This window comes from Astatotilapia calliptera, chromosome 12 (assembly GCF_964374335.1).
Source record: "Astatotilapia calliptera chromosome 12, fAstCal68.1, whole genome shotgun sequence".
NCBI lineage: Eukaryota > Metazoa > Chordata > Actinopteri > Cichliformes > Cichlidae > Astatotilapia > Astatotilapia calliptera.
In genome coordinates, this window is record NC_137433.1 from 10534255 (window position 1) to 10560080 (window position 25826).

Here is a 25826-nt window from a genome sequence, read left to right on the forward strand (position 1 = left end):
ATAGTTTATAAGTTTGTCGTGTGAACCAATAACCATCTGAAAAAAGCATATATTTCCAGTTTTATTTTGGAGATAGTAACAACATTTTATCTGCAGACTTATGCAGCATCGCATCATTTTGGCGTTCAGACAGGCCACGGATTAAAGAAATAAACACACACAGTGTATTGATGATTTAACATTCAAAATCACTCTCCATAATTCTGTTTAAGGATGAAACATCACAACAAATGGAAAACAAAGATTTCAGTTATTCACATGCAATGTCATGGTAACTATTCCCTCTATGGAACTTTAACTTTTGTTTTCTTGTAAAACTTGGACAGTCAGTTGATATGAAATATTAATACACCACATAATAAACCACAGTGATTAAAAAACTTGGCTTTAAACTGCATAATGATCCATTATAGTGCAGAGCTAATGTTAGGTACTCATTTCCCAGACAGGGCAGGTAGTGCTGCTTGCAACTGCATGACAAATTACATAGTAAAACTCATTTACTCCAGACCTTAAAATTGAAGTTTGGTTAGTGTAAAGACAGGAGGCATAAAAAAGGTAAGGCCCTTTAATGGCACAGTTGCATTGACCTGCACAGTCATACTGAAGAACACCTGTTCTGAATAGCATCAATGTTCTCTTCATCCCATTTAACTCGGCTGTCTCATGGCCACTGTTAGTGATATTAGCTACATCTGTGTTTTCTCTGCCACAACAAGGTAAATGGTGTGCTGTATACTTGGTTAGAAAAATTAGATTCTTGTTTTTAAAATTTAGATCATTTTACCATTAGTATTTTAGTAATATTTATGTATTATGAAGCATGCAGCAGTTAGCTTGTCAGTGATGGTCAAGCTGAAATGGTCATTTCTGATAGGTGCACAATGTGCTACTTTCAATTTGAGACAATGTTAATTCTTAAAAAAAAAGAAAAAAAAATCACACACTATGCAAATAAAAACACAGTATGTATCAGCACGCATAATAAAATGTTCTCCAATGAATTGTACTAACAGAATATGAGACATAGTGCTTCTTTAAGACACCATTCTGAAATGGAAAGCACAGGAGGAATAATAATGATCCATTAGGCGTGGTTGGTGCTAGACTGGATCAGCCATGGGCATGTTCTCTTCTGCTGTGATTCAGGAACTGATGACACTCTGCAGAGTTACAAATGTTGCACCATAATTACCCAACATAAACGTGGGTGAGTTTCATACTGTCAAAATGGCTGATGTTCATATTAGGCATGTCCAAAGTTCAAATGGTTTACTGTATGTACAAGTAATTCCTAAGCCAAAAGCTCAGGATTCAGACTGCTCCAAATGCAAGCGAGAGGGGCAGCCAATCAGAAGAAAGGTGCCTAAAAGCAGGAGGAAGTAAACCAAGTTGTTTCACAGAACCAGTGCTTTCACAGCACTGATTGAACAAACAAATCTCAGTGTCTGTGCCCATTAAAAAAGAGATGGATTAATAAAACTCTGAATATAGTCTCAGAGCTCACAGTCACCACCCTCAATATATTTGCTTTTTCTAACAGATACCCGAAAGCTTTCAAAACTGCAACAGTTTTTATAAAAATAAGAAAGAATGAAAGTAATGACCTTATGCTGTCAGATAAATATCAAAAATATAGTTTTGTTACAAAAAAGTTTTTTTAAGTAATTAAAAAGTGCAGTGTTTCTCTGAAATGTGGTGGGATGGCTTTAAAAAAAACTGGAATAGTCAAACACGTTTGGTTGGCACACTAAGGGGGTTCTTTTTGAAAACTGGAACTGATAATAAACTTGATGAGAGACACACTATGTGAGAGAGAGTATAAAAAAATTCCATGTGCATATACAGTGGGAAGTTGTGATGTGAGGATTTTTCTCAATAGGATTTTACAAGCAGTGACAGTGTTACTTTGTAATCTGTCGTACACCCGTGTCACACCAGGGCTTTCTCAAGACAGCCACTCCTCCAATTTGTGCCCTCCATGTTAACTCGCATGGAGCGTGACACAAGTACATTTGTCTATCAGTCCTTGGGCATGTCTATGGGCGACACGTGTGTAGTGTAAATGTAATCAACAACGTACTTTATCAGTGATGGCAGAGCAGAGCAGCCCACAGCCTTATCCCACCTAGCACCAACCAGGGGATTCCTGTGACAGTGAATCTGTGAAAGCACCTCCCTTAAGTAGAATACAGTCATCACTAATACTTCCAACTTTAATGCCATGACATGTGAGGATATTGTTGATCAGAACCATCTATAGCTACATTAATGATATATTCAATCATCAGCTACTTTGAATTATGCATTCAAGTTAGACAGAAACTGGAACACAAGCTGAAAGGAGACATACACGTTTGTAATCCTTCATGTAAAAAAAACATACATTCAACATGTGAATGATGCACACACTGTCTGAAAGAGCTTATTACAGCCACTGTTAAGAGTGCATTTGGCACATGTGTGTGTGTGCGGACTGTTCTTAAAGAGGAGAAATCCCTTTATTATTGGATGGAAACGAGGGTAACACTGTACTTGAAGTGTTCTGTAACGACATAACAGTTTTTAACTTGAATGTGTATAAAACAGAATACTGTATAGGACTGTATGGATCAGAACATCACGGCCGGAAGCAGCAAGGCGAAAGAAAACTGTCCCAGAAAGGGCTCGGTGTTTATCAAGTATTAGGTTTTGAAGACTGGTGGTGCAATTACACTGTCAGAGGCTGTGACGATAAAACAAGCTAAAACAAAACACACTGTTTCTTGTTTTTTTAAGATGTATTCATTTCATTATTAAAACTTCTATTCTGCCAAACTGCCTAACTTTACAGGTGCTCCGACAGTAGGAGAGCATCGCATCAGCCCGAAGGAGACCACGACAGCAACTTGTGACTGTCTGAAGGCAGCATCGACTGTACCTTACTGAAGTGTTCAGTAAGCGTGTTATGTCGCTGCTCACTGGACCACAGCCAACACTGCACTGGAGAGTGAGCACTGTGCTCCAGTCATAGCACACCTGACAAGAAATCACAGAGGAGCACTTTGCAGGGGGTTCTTCAATCGGCGCCGAACTCTGACTGGAACGTCTTCATCCTGTTAAAAGATTTTTTTACATGTAACTTTTTATTTTTCTAATTTTTGAGTGTTTTGGAGGTCCAAACAAGCCAAATATTGACAAAGTTCATGTAAAGCTTGATTTAATACACACAGTTTCAGCAGTATCTGCCGTCTCTTCCTCCTCCTCCTCCTCTGTGTGCTCACTACCGGGGGTGAACGCCTCATAGTCAGACAGTGCACTTTCCACCGCCTCTTCATCGTAGTCTGTCTGGTACTCATCGGAGAGTTCCTCTAGGCGGACAAAATCAGAGACGGCAGGAGAACCTTTCATTGATCAGGCTTTTAAATGAAGAGCAGATAAAAAGAAGCTAAAATAATAAATTATAGTATGGATTGTAATATGCGTTGTTCATGTAAGAAATCAGATTTCTAGTTTAGATTTTACTAACCCTCGATTAAAGCATTCTTGACGGGTTCAATTCTCGACACAATCTCTGCCAGGTCAGTGAAGGAGGCATTTGGACATGTGACCACCTGAAAGACAGAGCTCATCATTCCAGCGAAGACTTTAAGACCACCTTCACTGGATTCATACTGTCTGTGACTGAAGACTGTAGTACTCGACAGCCAAACACCAAAACAAATAATATAAGCAAATAAACATTCACTTTAGTCTATAGATACACTAAAATGTAATTATGAGCAATTTAAAAATAAATGCACATGTAAATAAATATTCACAAATAGAAAATTAAATAATAATGCTGAATAAAACACTACATAATTAATGAGCTATGAACAGTGAATAAAATAATGCAGTAGAACAATATAACAACTCAGATCCAGAGTTTTAATGATGACACGCAGCTCAGGGCTTAAAGGATTAAAGACCTTTAAAGTTTTTTTATTTTGTCCCTCTGCTGGAGCCAAACAACAAAGTGCTTCAAAAAGTGCTCAAACTGAGTTTCTAAAAGTTTCTGAAAGAGAGAAACTGTTTTACTTTAGCCGCATGAGTTGGTGATTAACAAGTAGCTTGAGTGACTGAAGGTTTGAATGTCAACATGAATGGTTGCCTCTCTCCAACGATGGACTATTGACCTGTTAGTCCAACGCAGGCTTTTTACCCTGTGACAGCTGTGACAGGCTCCAGCCCCACTCGTGACTATGAATTAGATAAAGAGTTAAAAAAAATGGATGGATGAAGGGAAACGGATCACCATTAAACCTCTGATATCATAGGTAGGGTTTAACCGTGTCTGAAAACATACTATTAAAATTGCTTTACAGGAGAAAACATTTAACGTCTGTAAATCTGTTTGCAGTTAGTTATGATGGACTATTAAACGTTACAGTCATAAATGTGGCGAGCTGCTGTTTTATAGTAGAGGGCCCTGGTTAGGTTACCTGTGTATCTGACACAAACTTATATAACAAGAGTAAGAACAAGAGTCGAACTTGATCGCAGCTGAACAATCTATTTGTATTGTTATTTACACTCACGTGACCAGTTTTGGTCTTATGAAACTCCTCCTGATGTCGGTCCTTAAGCATACTGTCCACCACACTGCTGCGCTGCCACACATCAAACAGTGTCTTCCCATGCTGGTACCCCACCTCCTGCAGATAGTGAACCTCTCAGTGAGTTTGTGGGCCAGCAGATTAAATAGAATTAAATAAAACATGGAGGAAGAGAGGAGAAGCTCACAGCAATCTCATCGAACTTGCCAAACTCCAGTGTGCCGTAGCGGTCGATAGGCGGTCGGATGTACTCGCAGTAGTCGCTGTCTTTGACCAGCTCCAGCTGCCGCACGCAGCAGACGTAAGCAAGCCGTGTTTGGATCTCTGCCATGTTCAGGACCTGGAGGGAAAGTTTGTTCAGTCTGACAGGGCTATGATGGCAGAACAAAGAGTGTTTAGTGGCCGTCATTCTGCCCACAGTTGATGTCAGGCTGTGGTAAAATCAAAGCACCTTGACTTTCTCAGCCAGTGGATTGAACCGCTTCCACAGCAACCACCAGCCATTCAGATAATCACCGTAGTTGGTCAGATTGGTCTCATCTCGACTTCCAACATCGATTGCGATCACAACCTTGGCACCCATGGAGCGAGCCACGTCAGCTAGATATCATGAGAGACACATTCTGATAACCAGTTTCCTCTTTCAGCTAATAAATATAGTCAAAAATGTTTGTTTCTATTCTTCTTTGTGTATCTGCCAATCATATACGCCCACTGATAAGCTAATATTACTTTCTTTGGCCTTGCACATCTCTGCAGTTTGCAGATAAGCATGCTGTCTCACGACACCCCACTTTCGTCTTCTTAATATCTGTTGTTAAACGGTGGCCTGCATCTGCTTGCATCATAGCCATATTTGAATGACTGCTTATATATTCTGAATGACCATCCTCACTATGAAATAAGCACTTTTGGCTCTTCTCTCTCGAAGTCAGCTTTCTTCCAATCAGCTGTTGTTCATAAAAGGAAGACAGAAACATCAAGTGGGAGGGGCTTCTGTGCTCACAAACAGGGCTGTGTGTTTCAGATGTTAAGGCTGTCTGTGCTCAGAGGCATCATACAGAGCTAACTATATGATAAACATGTTTACAGAAATCATATGCGGATCTCATTATTAGAAAGTTTGGTCATGTTTACTATGAATGTAAATTAAGTCATTCAAGATGTTGTTTTTTGGGGAGGGGGGTTTGATAAAGCTCATAGTTAAGGGTAGATCAGGTGACCTTTAATCCTTCCTTATGGATTCAAGGTTATGCTGCAACAGGTTTAGGCTGCTAGGGGCTTCCCATGATGCACAGAGGGCTTCTTCTTCTCTCACTGTTTTTCCCCTCACTATGTGTTTACACACCACTTTTCATTTAATTGTTAGTTATTAATAATCTCTGGCTCTCCCCCACAGAGTGTCTTTTGTCCTGTCTCCCTCCTCTCACCCCCAACTGGTCTGACTGATGCCCGCCCCTCCTTGAGCCTAATGTTCTGATGTGAGGTTTCTTCCTGTTAAAAAGGGAGTTTTTCCTTCCCACTGTCACCAAGTGCTTGCTCATAGAGACTGTCTGACTTTAAGGGTTTTCTCTGTTATTATTAGTGTGGATCCTTTACCTTACAAATACAGAGGACCTTGACATAACTATTCTTGTGAGTCAAACAGCGATCACCTCAGTTTACTTCAACTCGTACACAGCGCGAGTAGAAAAGCTTACTACCCTCTCAGTGTTTCTCACCAGGTAGGTTGTTGATGTAACCTCCATCCATGAGCAGATGTCCATCTTTGGGATCACAAAGCGGTGGCAGGTAACCTGACAGAGACATGCTGGCCCGGACATAACGCCACAACGAACCTAATCATGTAGGACAATCGTACAGTCACAAGTATGAAGTGTGTGAAAACACTGTCCACAAATTAATGATTAGGTTAAATACAAAACATCTCACAATTAAATTAATATTTTCCCTTCTTTTTCCTCAGCTCCTTCTTAAAGAGCTGAGGAAAGAGTGGAGCTCCTTAAATGGTCAGAGTGCTTCTAGTACTAGAGGAAAAACGAGGTTTCCCACACCGTCAGTATGAACTCTCATAGCGGAAGCTGTGATATCTGTTGTAATGTTGAAATACGGTAACCACAGGTCCTGGCAGTGGAGAGGTTGGAAACAGAAAAAAAACATAACACAGAAAGGCACGTGAGCTGTGACTTTGCAAGAAATGTGTTACATGCACATGATGCAAGCTGCTGGTGTTTGAAACGCTACTCTCCTTACCTCTATCTGTTTGTTCTTGAAGACTGAGCTAATGCTGGAGTTGAAGGAGGCTCCAGAAAACATGGAGGTAACTGGGTATGTCAGATCCAAGATCTTCTTAAAGTATGAAGTCATACCCTGAAGAAGAAAGTTTTAAAAAAGGGAAGTGAAGAAAAACACACCATGGTTGATAAAGAACAATTCAGCTTTTCACTTGGGTCTAAAGAAATCTGGAAGTGAAACTAGTGAAACTTCAGGGAGGTGAAACTCTTTAAAAATATCAGTGCAGGTGTCAGCAGAGTGTGTCATGCACACACCATGGCCCACTCGTGTGCCCGGACCCTCATTCGACTGATGCTCTTCTCCTCAGCATACAGTGCTCCCATGAACGAGCCAATGGAGGTGCCACCCACCATGTCCACAGGGATCCCCGCCTCGTTGAGTGCCCGCAGGATGCCCACCTGAGAGCAGCCTCTGAAACACATTCATTTAGACGATTTCTTTTCCTTTTCAGACATATACCAATATGTGCACAAGGAGTTCTACCCAAGTCCTGCACGCAGTGACTGAATGTAAAGTCCAAGGAGACAGTGCAGCCTTAAACAATCACGTTGCATTTAATAAAATTTATATTTAATTGGTGATGATGGGAGACTTGAGGCAGGATGTATTATGTGTCACTGCACAATTACATTATCATGTGGATGTTTTTTTACTTACTGGTTTAAATGTATCTGCAAATACAGCTTTATTATAAAAAATATTAATGAAACATTAATTGTTAGCTTCTTCTTGGCTAAAGCTAGAATAAAGAAAGTGCTAGGAAACACAATCTACTAATAAAATGTACCATAAATATTCATAATATCTTGCTCAAATAGATATTTTATTTAGTTTCATATTTAGACTTTATATAAAAATATTTACACTAACAAAATATCGAGTTTTAGCTAATAAAGCAGAAACTGCCTATTCATGTTGGTGAAGCTACCAAAATAGGACACAGCTGGCAATTTACTGGGCATGTTTAAGTGCTGATATAAAAATATTTCAGATGATTTTAAATAGAGCCAGAAAGATAGCAGTGCTCATCAGTTTTGGCAGGAAGCAACTTGGATAGCTCATTTTTAAGTAAGCAAATGGGTTACTTTCATGCCTTTTACTTTCATCTCGCATCAGCATCAAGACCGTGTGATTATATATCACAAATGCTTGTTGGTTGTGTCCTACAAATGCTGTTCTCACAACAACTGCTATGCTTATGTTGAATTAATTTCAATATACAACATATTTGTCAGGGTGTTAGCAATACACCGGTGCAAGAATTTGCAAATCATTTCGGAAGAAAAAATAGTTCCCAGGGTTCAGTTGCCAGTACTGATGCAGTAAAAGTACTAAATGTAACCACAAGTGCTTACATAGATGACACACAGCAAATACCTATGGCTAAGACTGAATCTACAGATTCAATAATAGGTCACAAGTAAAACCATTACTGCTGTAGTCATGTGATCATCGGGTGTCTTAGGTCCCTACCTTGCCAGAGCTCCAGGATAAGCCAGAGCGGTGAAAAAAGAAACAGTCATTACACAACAAGAAAAACACACAAAAAAAGAACTGTTCTGCTGATCTAATATTTCAGTAAGAATAACTCAGGCGTCAGATGTATTCAAATCCTAATGTAGCAGTAACAGTAAGGTGTACCCAAAACTCTGGCGCAGATATTCCCAACCTGAGGAAGGCTCATATGGTAATCAACAAAATATCAATATGGTCTTATGTCCACCTGTAAAAACGTATCAGCACCTTGCTAACCAAATGTCTATATTTTCATTTACTTATCAGATGAGTTAGGGCAAAAACAATCAAACTAAGAAAGAAAAACTGAGCAAACTAAATAAATAAATCCACACGTTCGGTATACTGTGATTTTTTTTCCTCACTATCTTTCTGTATTCGCCTCTACATCAAACAAACATTTTGGCAGTGTGGACATACGCCATGTGTCCTTCCATGTAGCAGGTGAATTTGTGAGTGAGTGGGGTTTTCTTGTTGAAGTAAGGAGAGTGGGTAGGGGTTGTAAGCAAGAGGTTGAGACCAGCGGCTGGCACTAATTTAGACATTTATATTTTCACGGATCTAAGCGCAAAAGTGCAAAACTTCAGTTAGCTGAACAAAGCCTTTTTAAGTGGTTAATCAATAAATATGTTCCCAAGCAGCAGAACTACCTTGCGCCCCCTCCACCTAGCACCAGGGCGATACTGTTTCCGGTCAAGATCCTGGCCAGGCGGGAGAAGTCAGAATGACGATCTGGACATTTTTCAAACACACGCTGGTATAACTCCCTCTGAAAAAAGCAGTCACAGACACAGAAAAGAGATGTAGGCATTTGCTAACCAGGTCAGTGGTTAGTGAAGACTCTGTAGTCTGTACCAGCTTGGGTAGACTCCTCCTGGAGAACACCCTGCGGGGGCAACACAGATGATGGTGTCTGGAGATCCAGCTTCGCATGTTGAGCCACTCTGCCGTCCCTCTGGGCGGTGGGCCGTCCTCTCTGTGAAGCAGCACGAGTTGCTTCTGGGCTCGGACTGCACTACTCTCCAACATTCGCTCCAACTACACATGCAGAACATGAGCAGAGAGCTTTCACTCAGGTCGTTATGAATGCAATAAACACCTTTAACGCAGACTTGTATTTAAGTGTTACAAACAGATGTGGTTTCTACAACTTCTATATGGTATCTATGTACCCAGGAGATGTTTCCCAAATAAAGAATTTCCCTCTGATTTCTCTTGAAATTCAACACAAGCATTATCTAAGGAGCTTGGAAAGAAAAGCGAATGAAAAGCTGTTGTAATTGGCTGGCTGTGGAATAGTAACATCTCCTGCAGCTTTAACTCACATTCTTCTCAAACTCTACAAAATAAGGTAATATTTACACTGACCTCGCCCACTGTGGGCTCCTGCTCACCCAGTCCCACAATGATGATGCAGTCAGCCTGGCGGATGCAGCGCTGGGTCCATGGTGTGAGGCTGGGATCAGACTGGTAGAGGACGATGCGATGGATGTCTTCCTGCTGGCCAAGCCAACTGGACAGGCGGTACTCGTGGACACTTGAGGTAGAGATGAGGTAGAAGCATGTCACTGCATTAGAGTTAGATCAACCTATGAAAAACTGCAGAAGTCAATTTCAACTACAGCTGTATTTATTTCCGTGATCTACCTGTCCAGAGCAGCAGAACCCAGGCGCTGTTTTATGTTGTCACTGGTCAGGAGTAAAGTGGGACCTGTAGAAAGACTTGCATTAAGTTGTTTAAACTTAACAGTATGCCCCCCTTTTTAATAGCTAATAGCTAATAGTATCCCATATCAGTAATATTGGAATAATCAGTATTACTCCCTTCATCTGTTTTAATGGTGTGTGTGTGTGTGTGTGTGTGTGTGTGTGTGTGTGTGTACCAATGCCACAGAGCGCATGCTGTAGCTCCAGAGTGAATGCAGTGAGTGGAACCTCCTCGGACACAGGCAGGATGGCCACAGTGGACAGGTTGGAGACTGGGTTGCCAGCATCCCACTTGCTGGTAGGCGTGTGGAGACCTAAACTACGAGCTGAAGAGTTTCTGCCATTAGATATTTCACATATGCAATATAATCTTCTGTACATTGTTCATAGTGTTTCCAATATGAATTCCAGGGTTTCAAACGCTCATGCTTCTAGCATGTGACACAGGCTAGCACAATTCTCAGACACACTCACACACTATGCAAACTGATGCCACAGCAAAGAAATTTAATGGTCAAAGCCAATATTCTCCAAAAATTTATCTAAAAATTTATAATCAAGACTTAAAACTCCACCCACGACCACCTACACCACAAATTTCTGATGTTTGATAGTTGAAAGTCAAAGAGGAGAAACTACAGAAACAGTAAAAAGATCGATCAGTTCACCTCAGCACTGATTCCTTTGTAACTCTACTGTTTCACCTCTGTAGAATAAAGGGATCAGTCAGGACAACTTTGTACTGTTTTACAGTGAACCTTGTCTAAGTGGACCTAAACCACAAAACACACAAAGTAAAAACAGTAAAAGATTACCAGCCAGGGGTCCAGTGACCTGTTGCATGTTGCCCAGAATCTTCTGCCCCAGCAGATGAATCAGCCTAGTGACAACCTGGGGATATCTCCTCTTGATCGAGTTCAGAGCTCCTTCAGGGAGCTTGGCCAGCTCTGAGTCCCTAACAGCATGGACTGTGGTGGCTCGGTTCATGTGGGTCAGGGCCTCAACCTGTTCAATCATGAAAGAGATGTTATGGTACAAAATATTGTTTTTCCACGTCTTTCGTTTTTTCTAAAACTTTCTCTCAAACTTAAACAGGAGGTCACAATTCTAACAACTCACCACACCAATTAGATCTCCGCGGCCATACTCCCCGGCAAGCTCTTTTTTCCCATCATCCTTTGCAATGACAGAGCGCAGTCGGCCACTGAGGACGATGAAGGTGCTGTCTGACTTGTCTCCCTGTCTAAAAGCAAACAGGCAATCATGTAAGAAAAAAAGTCCATCAATTTAAATCACACATTTATAAGCTGTGATCATAAAGTTCCCACTTAAAGTTCCCACTTCATAGTCATCTGCTTTTAGTTCTGCTGCTATTTTCGGAGCTGTTATGACACCTTGCATGTGAGAACATCATGGAAATTCATGCTCTATTTCTCAAAATGAAATTCAACTTCATTGGCTGCTTTGTTTACACTGGATGACATTTAGCGCACACTGCAGATGGACAAGTGCAAGTGGACTGAATGGGAATGTGAAGGCAAATTTTTAGGTGTTTTGACTCCATCACAATTAATAATTAAACTTAAAAGTGTTTCCATAGATTAAGGAAGTTTTTTGAATCGAAAGTAATTGCAGTTTATGTTGCCTGCACATTAACAGTTTTAGTAAAAGTACCTGTAGACGGCACGTCCAGCCTCCACAGCCATCCAGTCCAGGGCAAAGTCGATCTGTCTAACAAATGGCGACATCCTCTTCACCACAGTGTGAGCCACATTCAGCACCACCCTGGGCTCCTCGCGCATAATCCTGCAAAGTTTAAAATTAAGATGTATTTGAAGCCTGGCTGTGACACTGAGGCAAGCAAACAGCTGACTGCTTGTGCATGTGCTCGGCCATACTCATAGAAATGGGCCTTGGAAATGGAGAGGTAGGTGCAGTCTCGGTGCGCTCGCACTGTGAAGATGAGGGGTTCCCCTGTGAGGACAGCCAGGTGACCCACCAACTCCCCGGGGTGAGTAACAAAAAGCAGGGTCTCCTCTTCGCGGTCTATCATACGCTGATAGACATGGAGCAGCCCTGAGATGACAAAGGCCACACTCACGTCCTGAAAAACATGTAGAGAAGAAAATGAGGTCTTGTGACTTTTCACCAGTCAGTGGCATGAAACCAAAAAGGTGATAGTGCTGGATTTTCCTGCAGTTTCAGCAGCCTGATGCTCATTTGTTTCTGCTGACTCTCCCATGGTTTAAAACATATCCTCTTTAAAACTGAGCAACACATTCTTATATCAGTATCAGCTGATGTGTTTGATCAGCCCAGTTTTTAATATCCACAAGTACCCTGATTAAACGAGGAACAGTAAACGTCAAGAAAAGAAAGAAAACAGATGTGACAGAGAACCTTTAAGACCTGCATTTGTTTTATTAAACTGAGCTACTGAGACTAATAGCCAGTTAAATGTAAGAATATTACTTTGCTCCAATTACAATAATCATTGGTAATCCAAAGCAAGCAGAAGAAGAAGAAACCGAAGGAGACGAAGGAGAAGAAGCACAAGGAGGAGCAAGAGGAGGATGAGGATTCTTGTCCGTTGTCATTAAACTGACCTGGTCTCCCTGGTGGCCTACAACAGATCCAGCTTTGACCTGGCGAAGATTCACCCTCCCATCCAGCAGACTGGGATCCTGACATGTGCAAAAAAACCACACAGAGGACAGTCTCAGAAGTAGCCAGGACTCAAATATACAACCACTGTGGGATTAATAAAGTTTATATTTTTGAATTTTACTGTTGCTAAAAACACGATCTCCTCATTTGTTTTCAGTTGACCTTTGGTTTTTCATTGTAAGCTACCTGTAATTGGATGACCTGCAGCAAATCCTTTTTAGCAGCTTGGAAAATGGCATTGACTTTATTATGGTAGACACTTCCTCCTCCTGCATCACTGTAATGGTACACAGCAGATGGAGTTTGCTGCACTGTCACACTCTTCTTTAGAATAGACTGAGGAGGTAAAGACAAAAAAACACAATGTGTGTGAGATCCACACTCATTCTAGTAACTGTGTATGTGCATATATGGTGTGATGGGTGCACAGTTAGATGCCCTGTATGCCCAATGTTCAACATAAACCAGCAATTCCCTGAAAGTGTAACAAAGATAGTTTCTATGCAGAGACCTTGACAGGACTATGAGGCACCGTCTCCTCTTTGGCACCTGGAACGTATGTACTGTTGAAGTCAGGTGACATTTCCCCTGCAAAACACAAATTGTTTAAAATTTCGATAGAACAGTAGCAGTATAATGTCTTCGTAAGTGGATATCAGGCCCTTGTAGAGCAAGAGTATTTTAGTCTAAATAACCCAAAATGTGATGTCCACATATGTGAAGGTCCTACGAGGTTAAGCCACAAGTTTGAACAGAGACTGGTTTAAACCCAAACTGACCGAAACCCAAATTAAGGAGAGCCTTAAAGTATTCTCCTGACTGTATCCTCAGTTAAAGTCAGCAGCACTGTATACAGTATATCATCATTTTGTATTTACCTGTATTTGTATTATCTATCTATCGATCAATCGATAGATATGTCTAATATTAACATTTGTTTGATGACCTGAAATGTTTAAATTTGACAAATATGCAAAACAATAAACGCTTATCATGGCACTGTCAAAAAAGCCAACAATTCCCTAACTTTTTTAGAAGTATACATATATGTGTGTGTACAGTGACACTGCATGTATGTATACCTGTAACAGTAATCGGGTTGGAGAGGGAGCGGGATCTCTTGGTTTTTGATGTGGACATGGAAGAGAGGCTGGACTTTTCTGCTACATCAAAAAACAGATAACATGAGCAGTTTTACTTGATGCACATCGCTTACGTCTCATAGTGAACATATTGAGAAAATGCTGTTATTTCTGACCCGTGTCAGCTTTTTCAGAGCCCAGATCATCAGAGTGAGACTGCTGCCTGCGGAAACCTTTGTGTGGATGAGTCTCACACAGAACGTTTGCCACAGACACCAAGGAGATCGCTTGGCTCTCCTGATAAACACAAGTTAATCAAAAAAGTCACCTTTTAATGCAAGAATTTTCTTAAATGATCTGAAATCTTAAATCAATATTAGTAAGAATCAAACTTAAACTCTGACTTTGAGAAAAAACTTTTCAAAAGCCCAAAACCATGTTTCTAATACTACAGATTAGGCTACCTCTAGGAGTCTGCAGCTGACCAACCAACCTTAAAACCACCCCTATGTTTTGGATGAAGACATAGGTCTTGGGTAAAAAAATTTTTTTTAAAAAAAGTCAAAATTCAGATATTCTGATAGTATTCCCAAAATCTAAACTCTAGGTCGGTAACTTAGCAGCCTCGAAGAAAAATCAGGGGTCTCTTGAGATTATGGAGAACAATTGTTATATGCTGATATCATTAGGGTACTTATCACTATCAATGATAACTCACACCTTGCAGGACAACTAAATATGTGCTCTGAAGAAAACACTTTGAAAAAACAAACATAAAAAGCTTTTGCAACAGAAAAGAATGGCAGAAACAAAGATAAGGCTCACATGACAAGAGCAGAAAGCACAAAGTACTTCTGTTAGCAAGATTACTTGGTTAAATGTGTCCTGTGGACTTTTGTCTTTACCAATGGTAGTACTGTACAGTACCAGTCCTACCAAACGACCTGTTTGCGGATCACCAGACAGAATTTACTCAGTGTCTTTATATGTAAGCACTACTCTCTGTTTTGAGACAGTGTTTCATAACTGGAAAAAATGATGAGTTAATAAAAGAAGGCAACAACACAAGAGTGCGAGGAGAAATTATCCAATCAAAAACAGTTTTGCACTATTCATGTCACAGGTAAATGAAAGAGCACTACCGGGTTGAAGAGCTCAGTGGTAAGGCCAAGGTAGTTGTGTAAGGCAAGAAATGTCACTCTCTGAAGCCGCACCATTATGATCTACAGGACAAGAAGGAAAGGTGACAGAGAAAATGTGTTTGTTTTTTTTAGCTGTACAGGGTGGATTCAGTTTAATCATCGCCCTGTGCTTTGCTGAATGCTATTTACTCGTGGAGAGCATACATACAGTATTTGCAGCCCAGCTAATAAATAATATGATTCATTTTTTTCTGTGGACACTTTACCTGGATGACACGAACCAGAGTTTCTGGATACTTCTCAAACACTGACTGAAAAGCTGCAGCTGGAAGACGCAGGACAGCTGAGGGAACTGCAGCTCTCGCAGATACTGTTTTATAAGGTGCTGGGTAACCCTGAAAATTAAATGATGCAGATCAGAGGAGATGTTTCGCAGTAAAATGCTTTATGAAACCAAGAAATCGCTAATACAGAAAATGCAAAAAGAATTCCTCAGTTAGCAGTGCAGTGAGAGATATATGAAGAGAGAGAGGGACCGCACACATACAGTGATGATGTCCAGGATGCTGAGCAAACTGTGAACACTGTCTCCAGGTAACACCTCCTTCACTACGGCATCGGTGCCATCCTGCAGTAATAAACACAGTGAGAACAGAACATCAGAACAGAAAAACAGCACACAAGAACCGAGCCAGTCAAGACATCCTGGTGAAGCTGAGCAACAGAATGGGGAGGGAAGGTGATTTAAATAACTTTGAACATGGCATGGTTGTTGGTGATAGATGGGCTGGTCTGACGATTTCAGAAACTGCTGATCTACTGGTAGTTTCCAGCACAACCATCTCTAGGCTTTACAAAGAGAGAAAGAAAATATTCCATTCAATTGAATTCCTTTTTTTCAAGCTGGCGTGATCAATCATTTTGACCTAACAGAAAGAAGCACTGGTACTCATCTGGAGTGTTAATAATCAAAAAGAATGTGCCCCCCGAATCAATACTAGCCCTTTATATTCAGCTCATTTAACTGTATGAAGCTGCACGGGTGCTTACATTCTCGTGGACGCACAGCTCCAGGCGGCCATCTTGAACCACGTAAATGCTGTCATCAGTGTCACCGGGTCGGAAGAGTCCCTCTCCTTGGTGCAGCTGGATCAGCACCATGTGACGACACAGCTCCAAAAACAGAGGTTTCTCGAAGTGCCCGAGCACCCTGTGTGCGCATGGCATAGTTCTGTTACTGCTAGCTGGAATAATCATGCTACATATCAAAGAATGAATATGCCTAATACTGATTGCGAAACCACAGATGAATCCTTACAATGACCTAGTCATTCTTTTCTGGTTTACAGATAACACTAAGTTGCATTTGAAGGCCCCCAAGACGGAATTGCATGGACACCAGGCTCACTCATTGAAATATAAATATAAAAATTGAGTGAATTATTCAAATTATTAATTTGACATTAACACTCATTAGCACTCTGTGAATCACTTTACTTTCTGAGTTTGGTGCTGAATGAGGCCCATTATGTATCAAGAGTACTGACCTGACATTTTTCAGCATGTACAGCACTTCAGAGGGTAAATGGGAGTTCTGCACGTCAAACTCAGTGAGGTCAGCCTCCAGCAGGCAGGGAGGAGGCTCCTTGGGCTGCAGGGTCGGGGGCTCCCTACGAATGCGCAGGATCCTAAAACAGACACACTTATCACACTTTGTTGCTGTTTTGCTTTTTTTTTTTTACACTATGTTTCTTCTTCTGTTTATACAGGGGCTCACTTGCGAGCTATAGAAAGAACTTTAGTCCTCTTCCTCACTCGCTGCCGCACGGCTGAGTTTGAGTTGGAAGCAGGCACCGAGGAAAGTGTCTGAACCTGCAACAGCAAGAAAGAGAAACATGATGCTACACAGAAGGCATTCTGATGATAATACACGTGCCAGTATAGATAGATATAGATACTGTAAGGTATATGATTCTCTCTAGCAGCCATGCCTAATGACAAGGCTGTTAGCACCAGCTAAATTCCAGCACACTAATTTTTTCAGCATTTATAAGCCATTATTGCTTGTCAAAAAAGTTACACAAAATAGTTTCCCATCACAGGAAATTTAGTTTGAGTGTCTTCATAGTTCTATTTTTGAGATACACCAATTTTTATATACTGTAAAGTATATTTTACAAAAGCTATATGTGGAAGGAAACCGTGACCTAGGGCAAGCTGATGGCATAAGATGTAAGTACAACTACTACAGTTTCATATGCCAAAAAAAAATCATTGTGCTAACTTACGTGGTTCCGGTTCTATGTGGATTTAAAAATAGTTACGCAAAACGATGCGGACACGCTCTGACCGGTTTTAAAGGGTTAAATTTCAAGACAGCAAGATGGTGACAGCAAAAACTCTTACTCCCAGGATTCAAAACTGAATATGACAAACCAATGGATGACTGGTTGACTATACTGTCTGTTCTCCTGTCTATGACTATTCCCCATAAACCCTTGTGTTAAAATGCTTTAGTAACTAGCAGAGCCTGAGTCACTAAACTGAACATCTTGACTCTGTTTGTCCTGTTGGTGCCTACAGACGACTCAGCAAGTTTGTGCTTCAGTTTTAGTGGGTGAACTTCGGGTATTTTTGGAATACACATGTTAGCTGATAAGTTAGTGCTCCACACTCTTGTACAATTACAGTCACTTTTAGCTCTGAAAAGCCTCACACTATGGTGGCCAAAACACTAATGGTGAGGCCTTGAAATGCAGAGTCCTGAATTGGGTAAGTAACATAATGGTGGCTATGTCCATCTTTTATATACAGTGTATGGTTTTGCCCAAGGTCTCTTCTGTTTCACTAAATGATTGCTTATAAGAGATTGAGGTTCTCTGTAACTTGTACAGCATATACATGACGTTGCAGACCTGCATTGAGGTTTTGTTTTTCTCTGTAAAATTTTCAGTTTTTTTAAGTATCATCAATTACTCAAAAAATGGTCAGTGCAACCTCAGCTAACATTTGTCACTCAGTAAAGACTTCTGCAAACTATTAGTGATCATGCAGTGAAGTATACAAAAATAGCATTCAAATGAGTCATCAAGATTCCTGAATAAGTTTGTTTCTTGCCATCATCTTTAGCTTGATTAATAAAAGAAAAACAAAATATGATAACAGACAACAAAGACTGTGGACACATGGTTTATAAAACACACACAACAGAAGGGCGCCTGCTGGGGGTGATGGTGCCTTCAAAGTGTGCATCAAGAAATAACTTACCTTTCTCATGATCTTTCGGCCGTAGAACATCACTTTGTCTCGCTTCCTAAAACGGTAGTGGGGGACCCCAGCCTCCTCCTCTAAAAGAACCACAAAACCTCTGTAAGATCTGTCTGTGCTCAGCACAGAGCAGGAAATCTAACTCTGCAATGTAACTGTTGATTTATAAAACACTGCTCCTTCAATAAGCACTGTCCAATAGTCTCAGGCTATCTGCTAAAGGTCACCTTACTGTCACATTTTTACTGCAACTCTGTTTAATTAAGTTATTTATGTATTTTAAATCAGGGCTGAAGACATACCATCATTGACTTGAATTACATTAACTTATGGACAGTTTGTCCACCTCTTTGTTTCAGTTGCACCTGTTTAATGTAACTAACCAAGACAGAAATAGTAGTACAAATAGTATTTAGTATCTAATAGTTTACATTCAAAACGTTTTATAAGCTATTTTTGCATTTAAACCTCACCCTGCAGTAATACTTTAACAACAAACATCAGCTAAAACAGTCATATCAATGGTAGACTAGAAAACTCTTATACTTAAACTATAAGGTTTATGACTCTGAGCTCTGCAACTTGTTCATCACTGAATATTTTTAGATACACTGAAACAGCATGGGTTTGGGGTGTGCAGCCTGCAGAGAACTGACTTGATAGTTTGTATCGTCTGTAAAGGAGGAACACAACAACTCCAACGACAGACATCACCATCACTGCTCCGATCAGTACAGCTGTCCACTGGAAGAAATAAAAAAAAAAAACAGCATACCCAACATCAAAACACTTTCACTTGCACATTTGTGTACCTAAAAAAGTAAAAGCTAAAACACATTTTAAAAGTACTCCTTGTATATTCAAACCTTCAACTAAGGCTGTCAACAGAGTATTTAAAAAGCTTGCCTGTGTTGTAATGAGAAAATAAACAGCTTAAGTTAAAATAGGACCAAACCATACTTTCATGCAAGACCAACTTATACCACAAGATGGTGCTGCTCCTTGTCAAACCCCACTGTGCCAGCGCCTGCTAGTCTGTCCTGAACTGGAAGTCCCACAGGACCTTAGCTCCACGGTTCTCAACCACCTTTAGTGGTGTCTCCCATCTGGACTTGGGGACTTCTTGTCCATATGTGGTACAGATGTTCCAGATTCTAGCCAACTGGTTGTGCCTTGGTGTTTGCGGTCTCAACTTGCACCTTGCATCCTGCTGCTCTGTGTTGATCAGTTCCATGGCACCTTTGCAGTCTAGAACCTGTCAGCTGTAATAGAGTCCTGCCTCTATTGATCTGATGCTTAGTGCCTGTTCTTGTGCTGCCATGATAAAAAACCTCTATCCTTTTCTTTAGTCCGCCCATTTCTGGCCACTGGTAGGATTTCTTGATGTCTGCCACTTCCTCTCTCTGTCAATGGAACATCCCATTCAGAGGGATGTATTCGCAGATGCTCCGTGTTTCATCTTGGATTGTGGCTCTGACACTCCTTAACCCTCACCCTCCCTCTTTCTGTTGCTCATAGAGCCTTAGGGTGCTAGAATACATGTGAAGACCTCGGTGGCATCTATCTCCTCCTGTGACCAGCTTATTATTCCAGCTGGGTATCTCTAATGACCGACAGGGTGAATGCATTGGCTTGGATCTTTTTCTACCATTCAGCTGGCTTCTTATCACCTGATAGTTATAGATCTCTCTATCAACAGATCACTACATCAATCTACAGATGTATATATCTATGTATTGAAGGATCAATAGGTTGTAGCTTTTGTCTGTTAAACAGAATATGTGTCAGGCTAAATACTGCCTTTTCTTATTACATGGGTGGACAATTTCCACTAGCAGGAGTGGTCTTTTACCAGAAAGACCACTGGTGGAAATTCTTCTAAATTTAACTTATTCTGAATACAATGAGTACCTTTAAAGGAATATAAATAATATTTAAACATACAGTAATAACAGAAAGCATTCACACTTAGTCACTATTTGCATGAATTTACTTAATTCTTTCTTTTGTTTCCTTTCAGTTTTTTGTTATATATCGTTTAGTATATAAAGGCACACAAGCCAACTTCCACTGTTTACCATATTGGCTTCTGTCCGTTCCTCCACAAAAAGTTCCATCGTGGCCTTAAGCCTATCCAGCGGAACCAGCTTATGAAACATCAGAGACAACACAAAGGAAATGAAATGACTCACAGCTGAAGGTGAGCCAGGCTGTGCATTCAGAAAAGAATCAGGTTTGGGAACAGTCAAGACAAGATTAAAATACAGTCTGTTTTCACACAAAAGATCTAACAGTCTGATAAAGCATTGCACAATATTCTATAATATATTAGTTGTAATTGAGAGCCACAGTGGAAAATATCTGTTAATTTCCAGCTCCGTGTTTTTATTCCTGGGGTCTATTAGACTTATTTTATGTGCTCAAAGTTATAATTACCTCCCTGTTCATATTCGTACTGCCGAGTCTATTCAGTCTTTTAAATCACGTCTTAAAACTTATCTTTTTACTTTGGCCTTTGATTCTAACTAGTTGGCTGTTCTAGCTTATTGTGTTGTTACCTATTGTTTGTCGTCCTGTTTTATTGTTTGTTTTAATTGTCTCATGTTTTTACTGACTGTGAAGCACTATGGTCAACACTGTTGTTTTAATATGTGCTATATAAATAAATATTGATTTGAATTCTTAATTACTCTATGCTGATCCTTTGTACAGCCCTACAGTTCAACCTCTAAAACAAATTGTTTTAAGTCATCCCCCATTAACTTTCTTCAGACTGAAATTATTTTTTTATTTGCTTTCTTGTTTCCATGTAACAACCCCTTAACTTCTTCTTACTCAATGAAAGCAGACTAGGAGTAAGCCTTGAAGCTCTTTTCTGTCATATTTCAGGCCTTCTTATAGAACAAAATGACTTGGTGTGCATCAGATGTTAGTGAGGGTGATCTTTGACTATGTAGTTGCCCTTGGAAAAACTCATAAACTAACATACTGGTAGTCATCAAACCAGAACTTTATTTATATATACTGAGGTGTCAAAACTCTGTCATTAATGTTGTCTTTATGGGGGGAAAGACATAAATGGTTTCTTTTACTGATTACATGTTCTACTACTAGAGCATGTTTGCATGAATCACGGCTCAAAATCATCCTCACCTTATGGTACATCTAATATTTTCTCTTATCTTATGCCCCTTAGTTCTTTTTATCTTCTGACTCAAGTAAGCCATTTGAACACGATGCACCACAGAATGCCAAATCATTCCTACCTGTGGAAATTAAACTCTTTATGGGTCTATCTGTGGGTTTAATCTTTACAACTCCTCCGGGATTATATTCACTTGTAATATCTTGTTTACAATATCTTGTTTACTTCTTTCTTGTACATGCATCACTTACTTTGTAATATTTTATTCAACATTACTCTTTGAGGGCCTTATTATTTATATAGAAGATTTACATGCTCCATCTTTCATACTTGTATTTTAATTGAGCATCTACAACAAAACTATTTTCTCCTGGGGTTAATAAAATATTCTGATCTGACTGAGGTGAACAGCTACACTAAGTCTTTATACAGGGAGTGCAGAATTATTAGGCAAATGAGTATTTTGTCCACATCATCCTCTTCATGCATGTTGTCTTACTCCAAGCTGTATAGGCTCGAAAGCCTACTACCAATTAAGCATATTAGGTGATGTGCATCTCTGTAATGAGAAGGGGTGTGGTCTAATGACATCAACACCCTATATCAGGTGTGCATAATTATTAGGCAACGCCCTTTCCTTTGGCAAAATGGGTCAAAAGAAGGACTTGACGGGCTCAGAAAAGTCAAAAATAGTGAGATATCTTGCAGAGGGATGCAGCAGTCTCAAAATTGCAAAGCTTCTGAAGCGTGATCATCGAACAATCAAACATTTCATTCAAAATAGTCAACAGGGTCGCAAGAAGCGTGTGGAAAAACCAAGGCGCAAAATAACTGCCCATGAACTGAGAAAAGTCAAGCGTGCAGCTGCCAAAATGCCACTTGCCACCAGTTTGGCCATATTTCAGAGCTGCAACATCACTGGAGTGCCCAAAAGCACAAGGTGTGCAATACGCAGAGACATAGCCAAGGTAAGAAAGGCTGAAAGACGACCACCACTGAACAAGACACACAAGCTGAAACGTCAAGACTGGGCCAAGAAATATCTCAAGACTGATTTTTCTAAGGTTTTATGGACTGATGAAATGAAAGTGAGTCTTGATGGGCCAGATGGATGGGCCCGTGGCTGGATTGGTAAAGGGCAGAGAGCTCCAGTCCGACAAAGATGAGCTTGTGGGGCCTTTTCGGGTTGAGGATGGAGTCAAGCTCAACTCCCAGTCCTACTGCCAGTTTCTGGAAGACACCTTCTTCAAGCAGTGGTACAGGAAGAAGTCTGCATCCTTCAAGAAAAATATGATTTTCATGCAGGACAATGCTCCATCACACGCGTCCAAGTACTCCACAGCGTGGCTGGCAAGAAAGGGTATAAAAGAAGAAAAACTAATGACATGGCCACCTTGTTCACCTGATCTGAACCCCATTGAGAACCTGTGGTCCATCATCAACTGTGAGATTTACAAGGAAGGAAAACAGTACACCTCTCTGAACAGTGTCTAGGAGGCTGTGGTTGCTGCTGCACGCAATGTTGATGGTGAACAGATCAAAACACTGACAGAATCCATGGATGGCAGGCTTTTGAGTGTCCTTGCAAAGAAAGGTGGCTATATTGGTCGCTGATTTGTTTTTGTTTTGTTTTTGAATGTCAGAAATGTATATTTGTGAATGTGGAGATGTTATATTGGTTTCACTGGTAAAAATAAATAATTGAAATGGGTATATATTTGTTTTTTGTTAAGTTGCCTAATAATTATGCACAGTAATAGTCACCTGCACACACAGATATCCCCCTAAAATAGCTAAAACTAAAAACAAACTAAAAACTACTTCCAAAAACATTCAGCTTTCATATTAATGAGTTATTTGGGTTCATTGAGAACATGGTTGTTGTTCAATAATAAAATTATTCCTTAAAAATACAACTTGCCTAATAATTCTGCACTCCCTGTAATGAGGTGCTGCAACTCTGCAGTGTAAATGATCATTCAATTAGCAGAGGGATTTTTTTTTTTACGTAGCTTTAAGGACATAAGACTTAGACACTGAAGTTTAACAAATGACTTACTGGATTACTGGACTTATTGCAGAGCTCCTCTTCATCATTGTCTTCCATGCCTATTTTCAAAAGAAAGAAAATGCCACCCTAAAACAATGTTTGAAAACTTTGCAAAGCCCAACCTTTCATGTGACTCTTTACTCATTAAATCTTTGTTCTCTCCAGCTGATCGAAACGAGGTCACAGAGCAGAAATCTGGGTTAAAGATCACCTCCAGCTCTCACTGACTGTTGGTAACCAGACACTCCCTCCCGCGCTGACACACTGCAACCCTGCCGCATGCGTATCTATATCTGAATTAGTACAAAGCTCGACATGGGGAAAGACAACGTTTTCACTTTGTTTACTAAACTTACTTCTCGCTTATTTGCTTGTCATCATATAAAAGATCCAAATACAACACGGATCATAACGAGGCTGATCCTGGTTGACGGGATTCCAACGTAATATGGAAACAGCGTCTACCTACAGTTCCAACCTTACCTTTAATATCACATTTAACTTTAACTGTAAAGTTGTAATTCTCATTTTTGCATGTGTGTGTAGCTCTGTTCCGTTACCCAAGAGGACAATGGAGTGGAAAAGAAACACTAAACTAGTAGGTCTGCGGTGACAGAGTCCCTCGGTGAGAAACCGCAAGATACAATCTCTAGCTTACCTTTTTAGACTAAAGTCAAGCAAAGAATGTTGCCATGTACCTTTCTTATGCCAAAGTTTTTACGTTTACGTGCTTTCCAGTTCTTTGGAAAAAGCAATCTAAATGTCCTGTCATACCTATCAAAATAAAACCTCTCTTAACAAAAGGCTACAGCAACACCGAATAGAATATACGATTTTTTTTTAAAGATGTCGAATGAAAAACAATAGCTTTTATAATAGAAATTATACCCATAGTTCATTTGAACACGGACAATTTTTTTAAAATCTTTTTATATGCTAACATGTTTATGAAATATTTAGCTGTGTGGGTTGCATCCTTCGAAGCATGCAGCCCTTGAGCACACAGCTTTTATTTTGAAGGGCTGTTTCTCCACTCATGGGCTCTGCGTAGTTGTCTTAAATGACGTACCTCCAATCACTGGCAGCGAAACAAGCATCTCGTATTTTGATTGGTAGATGGTGCCTAATGTCGTCCAATCACCAAACAGTTTGTTAGATAGTGAAGCAGCTCGATAGCGTTGGGCTGACGGTGTGGTGAAGGTGAGTGAAGTCGAATATTTTATAGATATATAAATATGAATGTAACAATTTCTGAATCTGCAGTTCATCGAAAATTCAAATAATATCCAGAATTTTATCTGAAATTAATTATGAGCTCGAAAGCAGCATTACATTTAGCTATCATTTAAGTTGTTTGCTAGTTAGCAAGCTAACCAGTGAACAAGTTACAGAAATCAGCACTTAAGGTTTCTTACTAAACTGTAATGTAACGCATGTTGACCCTAATCCTAACCCAGAGTGCAGTCTGAACAGTAAAGCATCATTGTTACCTGACTACCAAGTGAAAAATGAAAGTAATTTTTGTGTATTGATCGTCAATATTCTAACAGGATTTTGTCCATCTTCCCTGCTAGTGTATTTGGCTATTTCATGAGGTGGTGTATACCCACTCTTTATTAAAATCAACGCTTTTGTTTTTACTCTCTTCTGTCCTGTAGGAAGGCTGTGCCAGCATGGGTGTGTTATCCACGCTGATGAGGGGGCTGGTGCGAGGTGCTGACAGGATGTCTGAGTTCACGAGCAAGCGTGGATCAAGGACTCATAATAAAGGCAGGGGCGCCAGGCCCGCTGGACGGAATCTCCCCAGCTCCAAGTTTCTAGCCATTCGGGCCATGATTCCGGAGTTTGTGGTGCCTCCTTTGGAGGGATTCAAACTCAGACCATATGTCTCATACCGTGCCCCGAAAGGAACAGAACCTCCACTCACAGCACAGAGTCTGTTCAATGAAGTTGTGGCTCCTCAGATCAAACAGGACTTGGAAGCAGGCACTTTCAGCAAAGACCAGCTAGTGAAGTATGGATTTGAGCCCACACAGGAGGGGAAGCTCTTCAAGCTCTATCCAAAGAATTATGTACGTTAATGATGGATTTCCAAAGACTCGCTGATTCACTGGGGACTGAAAGCTGCAGATCAACTGATGAGGGCCCCTTCTAGAAAATCAACTACTACATAAACTGTTCAGGAAAAAGGCCTTGTCTTACAGGTTTTGTTATTTGATGACCTGGAAAAATAAAACAAAAAGCATGATTAATACTGCACAACTGTCAGATATTCATTATAATGGTTTGAGCTCCTGTTTTTTTTAAGTTATGAGTCTTCACTGAGGGACTGGTGATCTTGTTCAAGGGTATATGCAGACTAGCTACATGTGACATATT

The 25826-nt window shown here is 40.3% G+C and overlaps 1 protein-coding gene and 1 non-coding gene across 11 annotated transcripts; one reads left to right on the top strand and one right to left on the bottom strand.

Annotated features, from left to right (window-relative positions):
• Nucleotides 1-48: 48 nt before the first annotated feature.
• Nucleotides 49-24241, bottom strand: pnpla7b (patatin-like phospholipase domain containing 7b). 10 transcript variants are annotated; one of them, XM_026188443.2, is made up of 35 exons: nucleotides 24146-24199; nucleotides 23457-23506; nucleotides 20331-20399; nucleotides 18909-18996; nucleotides 18253-18332; nucleotides 16763-16857; nucleotides 16533-16673; nucleotides 16036-16195; nucleotides 15533-15613; nucleotides 15252-15380; nucleotides 14986-15066; nucleotides 14020-14140; nucleotides 13844-13924; nucleotides 13273-13349; nucleotides 12948-13097; nucleotides 12701-12778; nucleotides 11993-12198; nucleotides 11769-11900; nucleotides 11214-11337; nucleotides 10910-11099; nucleotides 10271-10420; nucleotides 10035-10098; nucleotides 9756-9924; nucleotides 9243-9425; nucleotides 9038-9156; nucleotides 7127-7283; nucleotides 6831-6947; nucleotides 6632-6701; nucleotides 6299-6415; nucleotides 5029-5177; nucleotides 4765-4917; nucleotides 4560-4676; nucleotides 3509-3593; nucleotides 3211-3350; nucleotides 49-3095 (listed from the first exon to the last, which is right to left on the bottom strand). In XM_026188443.2, exons 2-35 carry the CDS (start codon nucleotides 23502-23504, stop codon nucleotides 3030-3032), a joined length of 3987 nt encoding a protein of 1328 aa, XP_026044228.2. In that variant the 5' UTR covers nucleotides 23505-23506; nucleotides 24146-24199; the 3' UTR covers nucleotides 49-3029. The 10 variants fall into 10 exon arrangements, 8 of the variants coding, with proteins under 8 accessions (XP_026044228.2, XP_026044230.2, XP_080165366.1 ...); XM_026188445.2 differs by having other exon boundaries at nucleotides 24106-24161; XM_080309240.1 differs by lacking the exon at nucleotides 20331-20399 and having other exon boundaries at nucleotides 24146-24241.
• Nucleotides 23748-25706, top strand: LOC113034113 (uncharacterized). The gene is made up of 2 exons (XR_013912672.1): nucleotides 23748-24647; nucleotides 25106-25706. It is a non-coding gene; the product is annotated as an uncharacterized LOC113034113 (transcript).
• The last annotated feature ends 120 nt before the right edge of the window (nucleotides 25707-25826 follow it).

What these genes read in the sequence shown, in the direction of transcription:
- pnpla7b (XM_026188443.2), bottom strand. Translation starts at nt 23,504, where the DNA reads ATGGAAGACAATGATGAAGAGGAGCTCTGCAATAAGTCCAGTAATCCA. An exon ending in CCACTGAGCTCTTCAACCCG is followed by an intron (nt 14,141 to 14,985) that starts GTAGTGCTCTTT and finishes TGTGTTTATCAG; the next exon opens with GAGAGCCAAGCGATCTCCTT. An exon ending in CTCTGAAAAAGCTGACACGG is followed by an intron (nt 13,925 to 14,019) that starts GTCAGAAATAAC and finishes TTTTTGATGTAG; the next exon opens with CAGAAAAGTCCAGCCTCTCT.